This window comes from Chrysemys picta, chromosome 7, assembly GCF_011386835.1.
Source record: "Chrysemys picta bellii isolate R12L10 chromosome 7, ASM1138683v2, whole genome shotgun sequence".
Taxonomy (NCBI): Eukaryota; Metazoa; Chordata; order Testudines; family Emydidae; genus Chrysemys; species Chrysemys picta.
Genome location: NC_088797.1, coordinates 27,899 through 46,125, shown reverse-complemented (window position 1 = coordinate 46,125; position 18,227 = coordinate 27,899). Strand labels below are relative to the sequence as shown.

At 44.4% G+C, this 18,227-nt stretch overlaps 2 protein-coding genes across 7 annotated transcripts in view; both read right to left on the bottom strand.

The window, feature by feature from the left end:
- PLXNB1 (plexin B1) overlaps positions 1-18,227 on the bottom strand; it is a 226,144-nt gene that overhangs the window by 207,150 nt on the left and 767 nt on the right. The gene's annotated exons all lie outside the window — the stretch shown is intronic.
- CCDC51 (coiled-coil domain containing 51) overlaps positions 4,523-18,227 on the bottom strand; it is a 28,341-nt gene continuing 14,636 nt past the window's right edge. For all 5 annotated transcript variants that reach the window (XM_005296014.5, XM_065552854.1, XM_005296015.4 and 2 more), the window contains one exon: positions 4,523-5,954. In XM_005296014.5, coding sequence (XP_005296071.2) covers positions 5,208-5,954 — 747 coding nt within the window. In that variant the 3' untranslated portion in view covers positions 4,523-5,207. The remainder of the gene's footprint in view (positions 5,955-18,227) is intronic.

Below are 18,227 nucleotides of genomic sequence, written 5' to 3'. Positions count from 1 at the left end.
GAAGGACCCGCTGCCGAATTCCTGCCGAAGACCCAGAGCGGAAGGACCCCCCGCCGCCGAATTTCTGCTGAGGACGGCAAAATGCCGCCCCCCGCCCAAATCCTGCCGCCCTAGGCGATCACCTAGGGTCACCTAGTGGAAGCGCTGGCCCTGCATACGAATGTTTAGCATATCTGGCACTGTAGCGGGGTGGACACCTGCTCCTGCCCTGAGGGGCTTAAAAGAGCCCTAGGAAAGGGCTGTGGCAAGAGAAAGCAGCCACTGGGCTGATTGGGGGAAGCAGGAAGAGCTGCGGCCACGCCCCAAACAGAGCCCAGCTGGCCCCTATAAGAGGCTGCGAGCCAGGAACCCAAACAGTCTCTCTCTAGCTGTAGAGGGAGACGGGCCTGGCTGTAGGGAGCTAGAGACAAGGTAACAGGAGTGGAGCAGGGCTGGGGGAAGGCCCAGGGAGCTGGGGAGCTCCAGCCTGGAAACCCCCCAGGCTGCGGCCTAGTATAAGGCCAAACAGGTACTGGGTGGTAGAGGAAGGCAGCAGTCCAAATCCCCCTTGCCAATGATGAGTGGCATACACTGCAGTCTACCCCAGGGAACGGGGGCTAGTTGGTGACTAGCAGTAGCCTTACACTGAGGCAAGGTGGGGATAGGGGGGTTCCCCTGGGTGGGGAGACCCCGAGACCCTGGGGTTACTGCTAGGGGGCAGCACCCCAGATAACAGGGCACCGGAGTCCAGGGAGGGACGCGGGGGCCTAGTGGTAGTGGGACACCAGCCTGCAGAGCACGCTCCAATTAGCTGGAAACAAGCTAATTCCCAAGACACCAGCAGGAAGCGCCGCAGGGGTGAATCCGCATGCTTACAGGCATGTAAATACCTTGCAACGCCAGCTACACTAACACCTCTTCGCTCCTCGCTTGTAGCAGTGTAACTCAGGAGCAACTCCAATGAAATCAGTGGAGTTACACTGATATAAAATTAATGACCCACAGGTGGTTCACCAGTCTGGGAAGCAGTCTGATGAGTGGCACTGTGGTTCACCAGCAGATATAAACTCAATCTGACAAGCCAGAGAAGGCACGTCAGACTGGCAGTGCCAGCAGGAATCTGAAACACACTTCTTGAGTTGAAGAAGGTACTAAGAGTCTAGCCAGCATAACTATACTGGCAAAGGTGCTGTAGTGTAAACAAGACCTGCATTAACCATGTTTTTGGGCAGGTAATTTCCCATGTTTCTTGAGAAAGAAGTGTTAGTGAGGAGGCATGATTGGAGGGCACCTATGGGAGTGGAATGATCTGCCACTTTAGCTACCAGCTCTGTCCGCCTCCTGGCCCCACCATGCCCCCTGGAGGGTTGGAAGGGCCATGGGAAGAAAGGAAGATGGTAACTGATGGGCTGTGACGAGCACATCTACCAGTTGGAGGTAGCAAGATGAATAGCAGAGAGTCCAGACTTTGTATCTACTTCAGGGAGCTAGTGCAAAGGAAGGGGCTCTGCACAGCCCTCTGCAGTACAGGAGTGCTGTTGATGTGTGGCATGGCCCATTCACCTCAGTGGGGTGTGATCAGATGAATTAGGATTCTCCAAAGAGATTAACAGTATAACACAATAGCTCCTGGTGGTGTGAAATGACCCATTCATCTCAATGGGAGTTCCCCTCTACCTCATATTCAGTTGTGGAATACCATTGTTCAAGGTAATCTCACTATGCATGTCAGTTTTAGAGCAACTAGGATATTAAAATCATCTTCTGGGGGAGGTGGGAGAACAGTATCTGAGGAACATCTGAACCAAATTATTCCAAACTTGCACCATTGCCCCTGTTGGGGCATACCAATATCCTAGATAATCTCATTATGCATGTGGATTTTAGAGTACTTTGAAAATTAAAAAAAACGAGGAGTACTTGTGGCACTTTAGCGACTAACAAATTTATTTGGGCATAAGCTTTCGTGGGCTAAAACCCACTTCGTCAGATGCAAGGAGTGGAAAATATAGTAGGAAGATATATATATATATAGAGAACATGAAAAGATGGGGGTTGCCATACCAACTCTAATTAACAAATCAATTAAGGTGGGCTATTCTCAGCAGGAGAAAAAAAAACTTTTGTAGTGATAATCAGGGTGGCCCATTTCAAACAGTTGACAAGAAGGTGTGAGTAACAGTGGGGGGGAAAATTAGCATGGGGAAATAGTCTTTAGTTTGTGTAATGACCCATCCACTCCCAGTTTTTATTCAAGTCTAATTTAATGGTGTCCAGTTTGCAAATTAATTCCAGTTCTGCAGTTTCTCATTGGAGTCTGTTTTTGAAGTTTCTACGCAAAAGAATAAATGGACACAAATCAGGCGTCAAGAATTATAACATTCAAAAACCAGTCGGAGAACACTTCAACCTCCCTGGAGACTCAGTTAGACCTAAAAGTCACAATTCTTTAACAAAAAAACTTCAAAAACAGACTCCAACGAGTACTCCTTGTTCTTTTTGCTGATACAGACTAACACTCTTAAATGCAGGGGGAGGACATGTATTGGGAACTTCTTGATCAAATTACCTAAATTTGCACCATAAATTCTACCCCAGTCCATAAATAGCTTTTTAATTATTGCTGCCCCAAAAGGGAAGTGGGTGGTGGAAATTATCCACGATTGATCCCGAGAGAGTAATATCAGGATCAGAGTAATAGTTTGAGCCCCAAGCACGTGGGAAAAAAAAGAAAATAAAAGTTATAAGAAGTGTAAAATTTGGGTATCACATGATTATTTTAGTAGGACTGTATCTCACTTAAATGACCTCAAAAATCTTGACAACTAAACCAACCCTGTGGCTATTTTCAAGACAAGATTTTTTGGAGGCCCTTTTTCGCCTAATCAGCTTTCTCTTACCCTAACCTATGCTGTTGTGATCCCAGCACTCTGTTCTATATGTACTTGCAATGGTGGAAAGGGACAAATTTTCACACCCAGATCCAGTCTTTCAGGCCCACAAAGTCAGCAGTTACCTTGATTTTGGGGAATTAGGAATGTAAAGGATAATTTCATTTTTAAAGGTGATCTGTAAAGGGGCAATAACTGAGACTGTGCCTTTGTTTGATTTTCTTCTGATGTGTAAAGAAGGCATGAAGATTTGGGAGCCTAGGTGTTTTGTTTTTGTTTGTTTTGGGGAGGGAAGACACATTTATGTCGTCTCCTTTTATATTAAAAATCCAGGTCCTGTCTAGCCTGGGGGACTCATGCTCTGTCTTTGTCTAGACTAGAGTTGATGGTCCTGTTATAATTTGAGCTAATAAATCGTAAATGCTAACTGTGTTGATAACTGAAGTTCTCCACAAATGTTTGTTCTTGGACACAAAGTTTTGTGGTTTGCCTGAGGCTGAGCCACCATGTCCTGATACTTTGCAAAGTCTAGATTAGCATTTACAATCACTTAACAAGCAATTGGCAATCAATTACAACAGGAGGACAAATGCTAGTCCAGACAAAGCCTATGATAACAGGAAAACAAGTGAAATGACAACATCATTCATAAGACTCAAGAGACAGAAAATTGAGCAAAGGAAAGGTGAAGGGATTTTAAATTTTAAATTGACTCTGCACTTGTCCTTGTTGAACCTCATCAGGTTTCTTTTTGGCCCAATCCTCTAATTTGTCTAGGTCTCTCTATATCCTATCCCTACCCTCCAGCGTATCTACCACTCCTCCCAGTTTAGTGTCATCTGCAAACTTGCTGAGAGTGCAGTCCACGCCATCCTCCAGATCATTAACGAAGATATTGAACAAAACCGGCCCCAGGACCGACCCTTGGGGCACTCCGCTTGAAACCGGCTGCCAACTAGACATGGAGCTGTTGATCACTACCTGTTGAGCCCGACAATCTAGCCAGCTTTCTATCCACCTTATAGTCCATTCATCCAGCTCATACTTTTTTAACTTGCTGGCAAGAATATTGTGGGAGACGGTATCAAAAGCTTTGCTAAAGTCAAGGAATAACACATCCACTGCTTTCCCCTCAACCCCAGACCCAGTTATCTCCTCATAGAAGGCAATTAGATTAGTCAGGCATAACTTGCCCTTGGTGAATCCATGCTGACTGTTCCTGATCACTTTCCTCTCCTCTAAGTGCTTCAGAATTGATTCCTTGAGGACCTGCTCCATGATTTTTCCAGGGACTGAGGTAAGGCTGACTGGCCTGTAGTTCCCTGGATCCTCCTTCTTCCCTTTTTTTAAAGATGGGCACTACATTAGCCTTTTTCCAGTCATCCGGGACCTCCCCCAATCGCCATGAATTTTCAAAGATAATAGCCAATGGCTCTGCAATCACATCCGCCAACTCCTTTAGCACCCTCGGATGTAGCGCATCTGGCCCCATGGATTTGTGCTCGTCCACCTGTCCTCTCATCATTTAATTATCTGCCATCTGTTTAGGCTCTAAACTCTTTGGGACTGGGAACAGTCTATAATTAGGCAGCTAAAGCATCAAGCACACTTTTGAGACACTATTTAAATAATCAGTAATAGAAGTGAGTCAGTAAGTTACCAAAAATATTTTAATTGCACCCTCAAGCTGTACACACACCTTGAATGGGTAATCACAAGATCATATTGCTGTAACCTTCATCCTTCCTTGGACATCCCATCCCTATTGTTTGTCATTCCACTCACTGTACCCTATTTAAAATTTAGATAAAAATCTTCATGGTAGACATTTTTATTTGTTTGGTAAATTGCCCAGCAGAGTTTTGGGTATGGACAAATTGAAAAATCAATAGGATACGTAATAAGCTTGAATGGGGGAGAATTATATGTGGAAGCCAAAGGGTATAAACACAAATAATTAAAAGTAAAAAATAATAATAATAATAATAATTTGAACATGAGGAACAGTCTCTCAGAGTAAGCTCTACAGGATTGCAGAATAAACTAGAAAAGACTATGGCAGAAGAATCTACCAAAATGAAGTTGTGGAACTGTCATTGCTTGAGACATTTAAACTCGACTGTACAAATCACTAGAGGGGAAAAAAAATACTGCAAAAAGTAAGCCTGCCCGGGGGGAAGGACTAAATGTTCAAATGTATTTTCCATTTCTATGAATTATGGAGAAAGCAAGATTAGAAACTGTTAATACAGATTTTTGTCTACCACTAACTCCCAGTGTTTAGGGTGCAAATGTAATTTTATTAACCTAGTAAATTATGTTTCTCTCCATTGGAAACTAATTTCCTTTCAATAAAAGGTATAGCACAGGAAGAGTAACAGCAAACACAGTGCAGGTTAGTGCAGTGCTGAAGATTGAATTTCTCTTGATTTGTGTTTCCAGTCTCCGCTCTGCACCACACAATTCTAGAATCACATCCTGCATGGCTAAGGCCTGGCCCTTTACCTCAGCTGAAGAGCCAAGGACCACTCTTTCCACAGGTCTAGAATGAACTGCATGTTTAACATTTTGTACCTCAGCAGTCATTTGTCCTAAATTTTCTTCCAGGGTGCTAAGCTGCTGTTGTAAACTCCCCATGCAGGAACTGACATGTTTTGAGTAGTTTAGATGTTCTTTTAAAGAAACTAAAAGAGGGTCTATTTTTAATGATGCACTCATGCCTTCTGTCCCAGTCCCAGCTTCCAGCATGTTTCTCAGGGTGTCAATGAGGTCACTGAGATCCTTCTGTTGTATGTAGTGGCTGGACGCCTGTTCTTTGATGGCCTCCTGTAAGCTTATTGGTCCCTTCTGTGCTTCGAGAACTAAGGCTTTTAATTCTTGCAGCCTTACTCGGTTGATATACGTGGAACCAAAGACACCGATAATAGCTCCTAGTACAGAACCAATAATGGACCAGTTCTTCGTTTTTTCTGCTCTTGTTCTCTCTTTTTCATGGCTTTCCCTCACAGCTGCAGAGAAGAGAGAGAATTTTTCCCGCTCAGATTCCTCTGCACTTAAATAGGCAGTTCGGTACCTCTTCTCTTCCTGCAAAAAACACGACATATTGAAGAAGATGTGATGTGCAATTATAAAATCACATTGAAGTCTACATCTACAAATTAAATACTTGGTTTGGTGTATACATACGTTTTCCTCTATGCACAGAACTATAGTGTAATTTAATATACCTCAGCTGTGTCCTGGAATCATTTCTAGCTCAGAAATGTCTTATTTTATTGTCAGATTTCCTTAGTCAAATCTAGTTATAACAATCTGAGATGTAATTTCCAGTGAAAATTAAAGACTAAAAATGATGATCAAGAATTACACTTTAAGCTTTGCTGTGCAGAGATTTGTCACATATAGGTCTGTCCTTGTTATCCTCCTCTTCTCTCTTTACAATCTATCTGTGGATCATCTTATGTGCTCCCATTGCTTTAAATTACCATCTTTACACCAATGACTCACAAATCTACCTTTCCACTCTTGATGTCTGCCTCCATTCAGTCCTGCATCTCAGTCTGTTCCTCTGATGACACCTCCTGGATGTCTCACAAGCAATCTGAAAATAATGTGGCCAAACCTGCACTGCGCTTTCCTCCAAAATTCTCTCTCCTTACCTTCATTCTGTCAACACTGACACCATCATCTTTTCCTGTCAAATAATACCATAACCTGAGAGTCCTCTTCCAGTTCTCCCTCTCTCACACAAAACACCCAGGCTTGGTCTGTATCTTGACCAGAATATTTTGAGAGTCCATTCTCTTTTATTTTTTCTTCATTGCTAAAACTTGTCCAGGCCCTCATCTCCCAAATCTGGATTACCAAAATTGCCTCCTCTCGGGCCTTCCATGATACATTGTCTGACTCAAACTGACCCATCTACATTACCTGACCCAATCAAAACACAGCTAATTGATTATCTTCCTTGATCTTCACTGACTACAATAACTTAATCTCCCTTTGAATCACTCCACTGGCTTCCCCTCTTCCATTATATCAAGTTCCAATGTTTTCTCCTCACCAGCAAGGCCTTCACAGCTCTGCCCCTGTGTACTTATCCACTGCTGTTCTCTTACTGCTTTACCCTGTAGCCCACTTACAATGCTAGCTTCAACCACCCATATGTTTGCCTCTCAAACAAGAATCTGCAAACTTTCTTCTACTCTGCTTCTTATACATAGATTCATAAATTTTAATCCCAGAAGGGACCATTATGATAATCTAGTCTGATATTCTGGTTAGCACAGGCCAGAGAACTTCAACAAAATAATTCTTACAGCAGATCTTTAAAAAAAACCATCCAATCTTGTTTTAAAAATTGTCCGTGATGGAGAATCCATCACGATCCTTGGTAAATTGTTCCATTAGTTAATTACTCTCGCCATTAAAAATGTATGCCTTATTTCTAGTCTGAATTTGTCTAGCTTTAATTTCCAGCCACTGGATCATGTTATAGCTTTCTCTGCTAGACTGAAGAGCCCATTATTAAATATTTGTTCCCTATGTATGTTCTTATAGACAATCAAGTCACCCCTTAACCTTCTCTTTGTTAAGATAAATAGATTAAGCTGCTTGAGTCTATCACTGTAAAGCATGTTTTCTAATCCTTTAATCGCTCTCATGACTCTCCTCTGAACGCTCTTCAATTTATCAACATCCTTCTTGAATTGTGGCCACCAGAACTGGACACAGTATTCCAGCAGTGGTCACACCAAAGCCACATACTGTGTAAAATAACCTTTCTATTCCTGCTTGAGATTCCCCCATTATGCATCCCAGGATCACATTAGCTCTTTTGGCCACAGCTTTGCACTGGGAGCTCATGTTCAGCTTATTAGCCACCATGAACCCCAAATCTTAAGAGTCCCAGTTTACCAGGATAGAGTCCTCCATTCTGTAAGTATGGCCTACATTCTTTATTCCTAGACATATATTTACATTTAGTCATATTAAAATGCATAATGTTTGCTTGTGCCCATTTTACCAAGTGATCCAGATCATTCTCAATCAGTGACCTGTCCTCTTCATTATCTGCCACTCCCACAATTTGTATGTAATCTGCAAACTTCATCAGCGATGATTTTATGTTTTCTTCCAATTTATTGATAAAGATGTTAAATAGTGTAGGGCCAAGAACCAGTCTCTGTAGGACCCCACTAGAAATAGACTCACTCAGTGACGATTCCCTGTTTACAGTTACATTTTGAGATCTTTCAGTTTGCCAGTTTTTAATCCACTTAATGTGTGCCATGTTAATTTATAAAGGAAGTATCATTATTCCATTTTACACATGGTGAAACTGAGTTGGAGAGGTGAACTGACTTGTCCAGTAGGCCAATGGCAGAGCTGGGAGTAGAATCCAGGTCTCCTAAGTCCCAGTCCAGTACTCTGTCTGCTAGGACACACTGCCTATTTGAGGCAATTTGGACCAATTTTTCAGAAGTGATGGGTATCCATGGCACCCACTAACTTCAGTTGCACTTCTGAATGCTCAACAATTCTAAAAAACAAGGCTGACAGTTTGAAGCTGGGCACCCAATCATTGATACATCTAAAATTAGTGCATACTTATGCAACTTTGGCCCTTAATCTTTCTATGAGTCATTTCCCAGCTGACACTATAGGCTAGTAGATTAGAGTTAAATCTGGAAGTCAGGGGACTGGTTCCAACACCAACTTGCTATGAAACCTTGGATGAGTCACTTGCTCTTCTGGAGCATGTGTTTCACTAAAACAGAGATAACAAGAACTGCAAACATTCTGGTTTAAGTGACTTGCCTAGCATGTCACAGGAAGTCTGCAGCAGATCCACACATATTGACGTGCAATTAACTGCCTTAGATACAAGATCATTCTTTCTTCTTACAGTCCCCTTCCTTATTCACTACACACCTTCCAACTTCGGCAGCAAATGAGGCAGGGGCTCTACAGACAACAGCTAGTCTCATTCAGTACACCACCCTGAATCATTCACTGAGCACTGTCCACTTTGAGCATAGCATGAAGAAGTGGACCTGTGAAAAAATTGTATGTGATCACCGAATCATAGGGTTAGAAGGGACCGCAAGTGTCATCTGGTCTAACCCCCTGCCAAGATGCAAGATCACATAATTAAAGTCTCTACCATAATGCACATGCACACGGGGTAAGAAGTAACCTTGATTATAATATTTCCTAACTTTTGAGTGCTCGGCTTTTCAACCTTAAGATTCTTTTAAGATTGCGTGTGAGGTATGGGACCACACACTGAATGAAGATTCCCCGAGCACCATCCATTATGTGCACTGAATAAAGCAAGAGTCCAATGGAAAAATAGTATGTGATCATATAACTAAAGACTGCATCATTGTGCATATGCACAAGGGGGTAAATATAGGTTGGCAAAGACAAGGTTAAATATAGGATTTCCTAATATTTCAGTGACTTTGCAACCTAAATAACTTTTTAATTATAGCTTTTGTGTATATATAATTATATACACATATACATACACACACCCACACACTATATATATATATAATGTGTGTGTGTGTGTGTATGTATATTTTTTATATATATATAAAAATAAAATGTGTGTGTGTGTATGTATGTATATAGCTATATAAAAAAAAACACACACACAGGGCTATTAAAATCCTTCCAAGTCTAAATAAAGCTCTAATACCTATCCTATAAACTCCAAATGAAGTTACTAATTTAACCAGATTTCATCTTGAAACTTGAGCATACTATGCATTTCTGATGCCTCAGCTTTTACAACTGTCTCCTAGATCCTCTCCATTCCACTAAAACTGTCCCCAATAAAGTAATTGTAATCACTGCCTGTGACCCAAGAACTTCTTAATGCCAATTGACAAGGAGATGCAGAGGGGTTACAGGCCTCACATGGGTCTGCTGTATACATTTTAGTTCACCAGAGAGAGTATCATGTGAGGTCTGTGTCACTCTGGTCATCAAAATCATTGTAAAATGTATATACAAATACCAGGTAAGGAGTTATGTATACATACTGAACATATGTTCTTTAAAAGTCTGTAGGTACTGGTCACCAGCAAAGGTGAAAACTGGTTTTCTGTCAGATGATAGATGTTCATTCATCTATCTATTCACAAGTAAACAGAGTATTGCTTCATTCAGAATGGGCTTCTTACCACCAGTCTGAGCTGAATGCAGATAAAGGATTGTGAGGCCTTCAGAGAAAAAAAAAAAATCTAACAGGAAGAGAAAAGCAGGAGGGGGGAAACCCTATCTGGTGGGCACACTTCAAAAGTTTTCTTAACTAGGGTTACCACATCTAATAAATAAAAAAAAGAGGACCCTCCACGGGCCCTGGCCCCGCCCATTTCCCCACCCCTAGCCCCGTCCCAACTCCGCCCTAACTCCGCCCCCTCCTCCCTCCCACTCCCAGCCATGGGGAAAGGGCTGCCCCAGCGCTACCGGCTTCACGGTTTGCCGGGCAGCCCCCAGACCTTGCGCCCCCGGCCAGCGCTTCCCCAGCGCAGCTGGAGCCCGGGAGGGGAAGCACCCAGCCGGGGGCGCAGGGTCTGGAGGCTGTCCGGCAAACCGTGAAGCCGGTAGCGCTCGGGCTTTGGGCAGCCCCCGTGCCTCCAGACCCTGCGCCCCCAGCTGGGCACTTCCCCTCCCGGGCTCCGGCGGCGCAGGGTCCGGAGGCACGGGGGCTGCCCGAAGCCGGTAGCGCTCGGGCAGCCTGGCTCTTAAACAGAGCCGAAGAGGAGCAGAGCCTCCAGCCGCGGCGGCTCTGCTCCTCCCCGACTTTTCGCTACCGGCTTTGGGCAGCCCCCGTGCCTCCAGACCCTGCGCCCCCAGCCGGGCACTTCCCCTCCCGGACACGTTCGGCTTTTTGGCAATTCCCCCCGGACGGGGGTTTGACTGCCGAAAAGCCAGACATGTCCGGGAAAAAGAGGACGTATGGTAACCCTATCTTAACTATATTTGGGGGCAGAGAAGATTCCCAAGCACCCTTCACTGAGAAAGTATAAAAATGAATAAGGGGTCTCAGCTAGCCTAGGTTGAAAACACTGAAGAGAACTATGGGTGAGATAAAACTCCGTTAGCCTGGGATATGTTTATAATGAAAACAAGAATAAGTTTATTGTCAAAGATTCTAGTAATAGTGAGTAGGAATATTGGGAACAAATGGTTACATATGAGACAAAATTTTAACACTTTCTAGAGACTAAATTTAACAGGTTAACTTCCTGTTTGCAGTGTTGTTGTAGCTGTATGGGTATGAGATATGAGAGAGAGAAAGTAGGGGAGCTAATATCTTTTATTGGACCAACTTCTGTTGGTGGAAGTTACAGGCTTTTGAGCTACACAGAGATCTTCAGGGAGATAGATACTTCCCTCCTATATGGGAGGGAACCGTTTCCTCCTTGGCTTGGTCAAAGACTGTAAAGCATAATATTAATGGGTATCCATAGCTCCTTATGTTGTGTTAATGCAGACAATTTACAACAAAATTAATCACAAGCATGTCATTAGCTTCCAGAAAATACCTTACTTGATACACTTTTATAATACAGTAATATTGTATACAAGCAGTTGATTCAATTGCCTTTCATTTAGGATTCAGCCCCACAGTCTTTATAGACCAGAAAACCCTTGCATGTATTCTTTTAAAAGTAAAACTCAGACCAAGCTACTCTCTCCTGCTGCAGGTTAGATGCCATGCTGTCTCCTCCCCCACTTGTTAGCTTGATATCTTTATTTACCTAATTTTTAATTAGACTTTCTTTGTCTCTGCCTGATGACTGGGCTGGACAGAGAAGCAAATACATATTGCTTTGTCTAAGGCAGCCTGTGTTTATGCATTGCTTGCCAAACACATTTTAAGAATATAATTCTAGCACATATTTATAATTGTTTGTACATCCCTGGGCATGCACCATGCAAGAATATTAATGAGTGAGTTATTAATTTTCCAATGATATATTTACATGACAACTTTTAGATACACATTATAAGCATAGTGAGTTGGGGTACATTGAATTGGTCACTCCTTACCTGATACCAGTGAGTTCCTTCCCCTCTGGCACTGGGATGCTCTTAGGGTTGTAATTCCCCCATCAAATGAAGAGATGGAGAAGTGGAGCTGGGTTACATATGAACAAGGAGAAAGCTACAGAGATACCCACTTCCCTTGTCAGAGGATGGAGGGAAATGGAGGAAAGTGTGGAAAGCCTCCAACAGTATCTCCCCCCCCGTCAAGATACTTCATTGATACCCTACGTTTTACCACATCAATTCACATTCTTTGGGTTGTCCTTTAAAAATCTTCACAGCTATACTTCTGTCTTCTTATATTTCCTCTTTTATGCACTATGCTTTGCGATTCAAGTCTCCTTGATACTCCCTTTGTCTTCTTCTCCATCCCCAACCCCACTAATCCCACGTCCCAGGAGCCAAGGCTGTGTAAAGGAGGACAGAAAGCCCCTTCCCAGCAGCCAGGGCAGAGAGGAGGATAAGAGGGAAAATAGGTTGAGCAGTGTCCATCTATGTGCCGGCAGATAGGAAAAGAGAGCAAACTTCGTCTTTAAATTGCCATGACATATTTCCAGCCCAAGTGATACAGATACTTTTAGATCTGGCAATTGACCTCCATCAGCACAAGCATAGACAAGCATCACACGAACAACCATAGCCTACAAAAATAAAGAAATACTACTCTTTACACAGATAAAGCAACTCTGTGGTTTTAGTATTATTAAGATTTATACATCTGTGTAATGGGGTGCAAAGATATGATCAGTAAATCAGAGGTTAACTTTCACCCAACTTCCCCTTCTCTTTACACAGGGGCTGAGAAGGGAAGACTATAAATATGGCTTGCTTGGGAGGCAGAGGCAAGAGAATACCTTCAAAAAGGGAGGGTTCCACCCCCAGGGCTAGAAAGACTTTGCTGAACCTCTTACCTGGGGAGTTTTATTGTTAACTTTCTGATTATATTACATTATTTTACTTTTTTTGCGGGGGTGGGAGGGGTTGTTACAAGCATTAATCCTTGAGGTAGAGACTTGGCTGACTATAAGTGTTTTTTCTCCTGTGTCATTCTATAATCTTGCAGTCCCTTTCATGCAGACTGTTAAAACACTCTAGTGGGTGTAGAGTTTCTCACATAAGGGCCTCCAGCTTCATATGTTGCCGTTTCCTCTCTGGAACCCAACATTTTCATATGATTCCACCAAACAAACAATAAGACTGTATCAAAAAACACTAACGTCAGAAAAAGTCAGAAAATTCTGCCCTCTTGTGTATACACATTATGACACAGTTTCTCAATTAATATCCTATACTTGTGATTACCCAATAGATTTGCAACCAGGAGTGCAGGTCTCATTTGAACAAATCTATGCTATGTCAGAACCCAAAGCACTGAACCTCTGGCTCTGCCTAGATTACCAAACCTTGAATCAAATCACAACCAGGAATCAATACTGCTGCCCCTAATTCCCAAGTTGCTAGATCACGTGGGGGCTGCCTGTACATTTACAAAGCTAGGCCTTCAGGGGCCTACAGCCTCATGTGTATTACAGTGGGAAATGAATGGAAAACAGCATTTAGGCTCTGTTATGGCCACTTCAAGTATTTAGTAATGCCATTTGGTCTAACAAACACTTGGGGCATTTTCTAACATTTCTTCAGTAATGTGTTACAGGATATATTAAACAAATATGCTGTAGTCTCTCTCGACAATATATTAATTTTTTCTGACAACCTAGAGCAGCATAATTTCCATGTCATAACATCTTAGAAAGACTATGTCAATATGGCCTTCATGCTAAATTAGAAAAATTTGCTTTTAATCAAACCACTATAGGAGTTTCTGAGTTTTATCCTGTCTCCTGAAGAAATCAAGATGAATCCTTGCAAGGTACAGGTGTTTGCACTTGGGTCGTGCCTCAAAATGTACATGACCGGCAATGCTCTTTTTAGGCTTTTCCAACTTTTATCATCAGTTCATCCCAAACATCTCAAAGCAAATCACACCTCTCACAGCCCTACTCTACAAGAATATTCAGTTCCATTGGCCTCATGAGGTCCAAACTGCTTTCAAACAATTAAGGCTAGCCTTTACTACTGCTCCTATACTGGTTCACCCAGACACCATGCAGTTGTTTGTTGTAGAAGCAGACACCTCCAGTATGGTGATTGAAGCAGTACTCTCACAAAGACAGGGGGCAGAGCAGATTTTACACCCTGTGCTTATTAGTCCCAGAAACTCAACCTTGCAGAGAAGAAATGTGAAATCCTGGACAAAGCACTTCTAGTAATCAAAAAAGCCTTCAAAGAATGGCATCATCCCCTCGAGGGGGTGTCTTTTTCACGGTTCAAATTCATTATCTCCTACCATCCTGGCAAAGACTTAGAAATGGCAAAGCTGCTACCTTATCCCAAAAGGGAGAATATTACACCAATCAAAAGGGTCTGAGCCAGGAAATATCTCACATACTTAAACCCCATAATTTCCTGAATGCTGCCACCCCACAGGATTTATTTTCTATAATCCATTCTGCCTCTGCTTTGAGAATACCTTCTGATGAGTTAGCCACACTAAACAAAGAACCACATGACACTCAGGAGAGAGTCATGTTTCTGAAGGGTCATATCTACGTTCCCCTTGGTCCCCTACATGTGGAGGCACTACAAGTGTGCCCTGACTTCCTGCTAGTGGAACATCTGGGGCACCTTAAAATCCCACGTTTGGTATCCTGTTTCTTCTGGTGGCTCCAAATATATTCTACAACATAGTTGTTTGTTGCTTCCTGCAACGTGTGTGCTCCTGCCAAGACACCACATGGTAAACCCCAACAAGGGCTTCAGCAACTATCGCATTAGATTTTATTATAGAACTGCCAGGGTCCAGTGGGTTTACAATCATCCTCACAGTTGCAGACCACCCTACAAAAATGGCCCATTTTGTTCCCTGTATCCAAAGAAACAGTCCAGCTATGGATAACCCATGTTTGTCCATATCCATGGTCTCCCAAATAACGTTATCTCTGATTGAGGGATGCAATTCATCTTTTGGTTCTGGTGGGAGGCACTGCAAATTCTGGGGGTCCATATATGCCTCTCCTCTGCATAACATCCTCAGACCAATGGTCAAACAGAGTAAGTAAACAAAATCTTGGAACAGTATCTATGATGCTACACCAACTACCATTTGGATGATTGGTCCTCACTATTACCATACGCAGAACATGCTTCCACAGGTCAGAGCCCTTTCTTCGCAAACTACAAGTTCCACCCAAAATTACCTGTATCCTCATCCAATCCAGCAGCATCAGATTGGATTCAACAGATCCATCAGACTCAGGAGAGACTGAAGGGCCATCTTGAAAAAACACAACTGGATTATAAAAGGCATGCAGACCAGCACAGTCAACCAAGTCCCCCTTATTCAGTATGGGATAAGGTATAGCTCTCAACAAAACATCTTTGTACAGACAGACCTTCCTGCAAACTAGATTCCTAGTTCCTGGGTCCTTATCGAATCTGATGACAAATCAACCCAGTCACCTTTGAGCTCCACCTGCCTCAACGCTCAGGATCCATCTGCTTTTCCATGTTTCAATGCGAAAACATATACAGAAAACCCCTTCCCTCAGTGGGAGCAACCACTTCCTCCGATGGTATGCATGCAAGGCCATGAAGAGTACATCATTGATGATGTCCTCGATTCCAAGTTTAAGTAGGACAAACTCTGGTACCTATTCAACTGGGAAGGGTATGGCCCAAAGGTGCGTACGTGGGAACTGGCAGAAAACATTCATGCCTCTACTCAAGGTGTTCCACAAAAACCACGGAGAAACCCGGTCCAGCACCCCCCCAGGATACCCCTAGGGGAGAGGGTACTGTCATGACCTCATGGGTCTTGAACCTGGGTCTGCTGGGTTCCCAGTTGGCTGTCAGCTCCCTGCTCCCACCCAGCAGCTCACTACTAACTGATTGAGCAAAGAGATGATGAAACCTGAAGCTACATCGGGAGGCTCCTCTGGGTCCTGATTGTAGGAACACCAGGACCTCTGCCTGGATTTAAAAAGGAAGCCCTGACCAAAGAGAGGCTCAGGAAGTTGTCTCCACAACTGGGCTCTACCTGGCTGCTATATCAGACCCTGCCTTCTCACCTCACTCCTGAATCCTGTTTCCCTCCTTTGCTCTTTGTTCCTGCTTTCCTGATCTGTTCCTGGTTCCTTACCTCTGGTCTCCAACTCTGGCTCCAACCCTTGGCTTGATTCCCCAAATCTGATTCTGGCTCTGACCCTGATTCCAATCCTTGACCTGATGCCCAACTCCAACTTGTGCTCCAACCACTAGAGCTGGCCACCTACATCCTGGCCCCAACAAGTGCATGTAAATGCCATGATCTTCAATTACTTATCTAGACATCTCCAGAAAACTGTTTCACACACCTTAGGACAGTGGTTCTCAAACTTTTGTACTGGTGACCCCTTTCACATAGCAAGCCTCTGAGTGCTACCCCCCTAATAAATTAAAAACACTTTTATATATTTAACACCATTATAAATGCTGGAGGAAAAGCGGGATTTGGGGTGGAGGCTGACAGCTCGCGACCTCCCAGGTAATAATCTGGCGACCCCCTGAGGGCCCCCAACCCCCAGTTTGAGAACCCCTGCCTTAGGAGGTCCACTAGAGCAACGTTTCTCTAATGCGGCCGCCAGGGGCTTTTTGTACAGCCACGACAGCCTCCTGGGTGGTGATGGGTGGGGGGCAAAGCATCAGCCCCTCCCACTTCCTCCTTTTTGCTCCTGAATACGCTGCCCTGCACTGCCTCTGGAGAGAGGTGGGGCACAATGCTGCAGGAGCAAGGTGAGTTCTTGACCCACATCGGGGGGAGCAGGTTTGAGCAGCAGGCTCCAGCGGTGGGACCTAAGGAACCTGGCCGTGTGGCCCCGGGCTCTGACCGTGGGGCAGCGGGTACTGACCCCCCTGGCTCTGGCTACGCAGCCCTGGCCTCCAGCTCTAGGCTGAGTGCAGCCCAGAATTAAGCTACTTCACAGATCTTGCCTTAACTGTCTATCCCACTAATTTGTTGATTAAGGAGATAGGTAGTAAACAATCTCACAACATAAAAGACGATTAACTATCAGACCATTAAGACTGTGTGTGTGTGAATGCATTCACTGAGGAGGAAAATGTGTACAGTGACAAGGATAGGGTCAGTACTGCAGCAGCATCCAGTATGATGCCACATGGTACACATGCAGAAAATAGGGATGTAAAAGTTAAAATACTTACTCAGCAGACACTTTGGTCTTAATGGATGAGACAAACTTGGAAATCATGAGACTGGTTCTGATATCAACTTCCTGCGAAACCCTCTATGAGTCACTCTCTCAGAGCCTCTACTTCACCACTTGTACAATGGGGATAACAACAAACTATATTTTAGCCTTGACCTAGACTAGGGTGACCAGATGACAGAGGTCAAATATCGGGATGCGGGGGGGGGGAACGGAGCAAAAAAAAAAAAAAAAAAACACAAGCAGGCAGCGCAGCAAAACAAAACAAAAAAAACTGCCAGAGCACAGGAAAAACTGAGAACCCACCGGCAGCTCCACACCCCGCCCCCCACCAGCTTGCCTCTGCTCCGTCTCCACCTCCCCCCTCGGGGAGGGAGGGGGGCAGCACGCAGAGGGACCTGCCGGGGGGCCAGGTGAGTCCCAGGCAGTGCTAGCCTTACCTGGAGCGGCTCCCAGGGAGCATCCAGCAGGCCGGTCCTGTCCCTCTGGCTCCTAAGGTTGCTCGGGTCGGGTCGGGGGGGGGGGGGGGGGGCTCGCTGCCGGCGCCTACAAGCCCCCCCGCCTCTGCAGCACACAGTGGAGATCTCCTCGCCGTCTCTGTGCGTGCCTGGGGAGTGGGGCCGCAGCACTCTGCAGGCTTCTGCTGGCCGGCTGGCAGGCAAGCAGGCAGGCGCTGGGAGTTCAGCTGAGCTGCCTCAGGGCTCAGGAAGAAGAGGTGAGCGGCGCAGGCAGTGCCGGCTTGCGTCCTCCACCAGACGGTCCCCCGATATCGGGACAAAGTGCGTCCCGACCAATGTAAGGTCAGGACGCGGGACAAGTCCCCTAAAATCGGGACTGTCCCAATAAAATCGGGACGTCTGGTCACCCTAACCTAGACAGTGATGACAGCTTTAGCCCTATGTAATGTATGCAGTCACATGAGGCCCTGTTCTTCCAGGGGTCTCATAACAAACTGACCTGACCCGACCCATCAGCTAGAGTGCTATCCTTGATTCTTTCTCTTGTCCTTTCGAACTCTGGTGCCAGA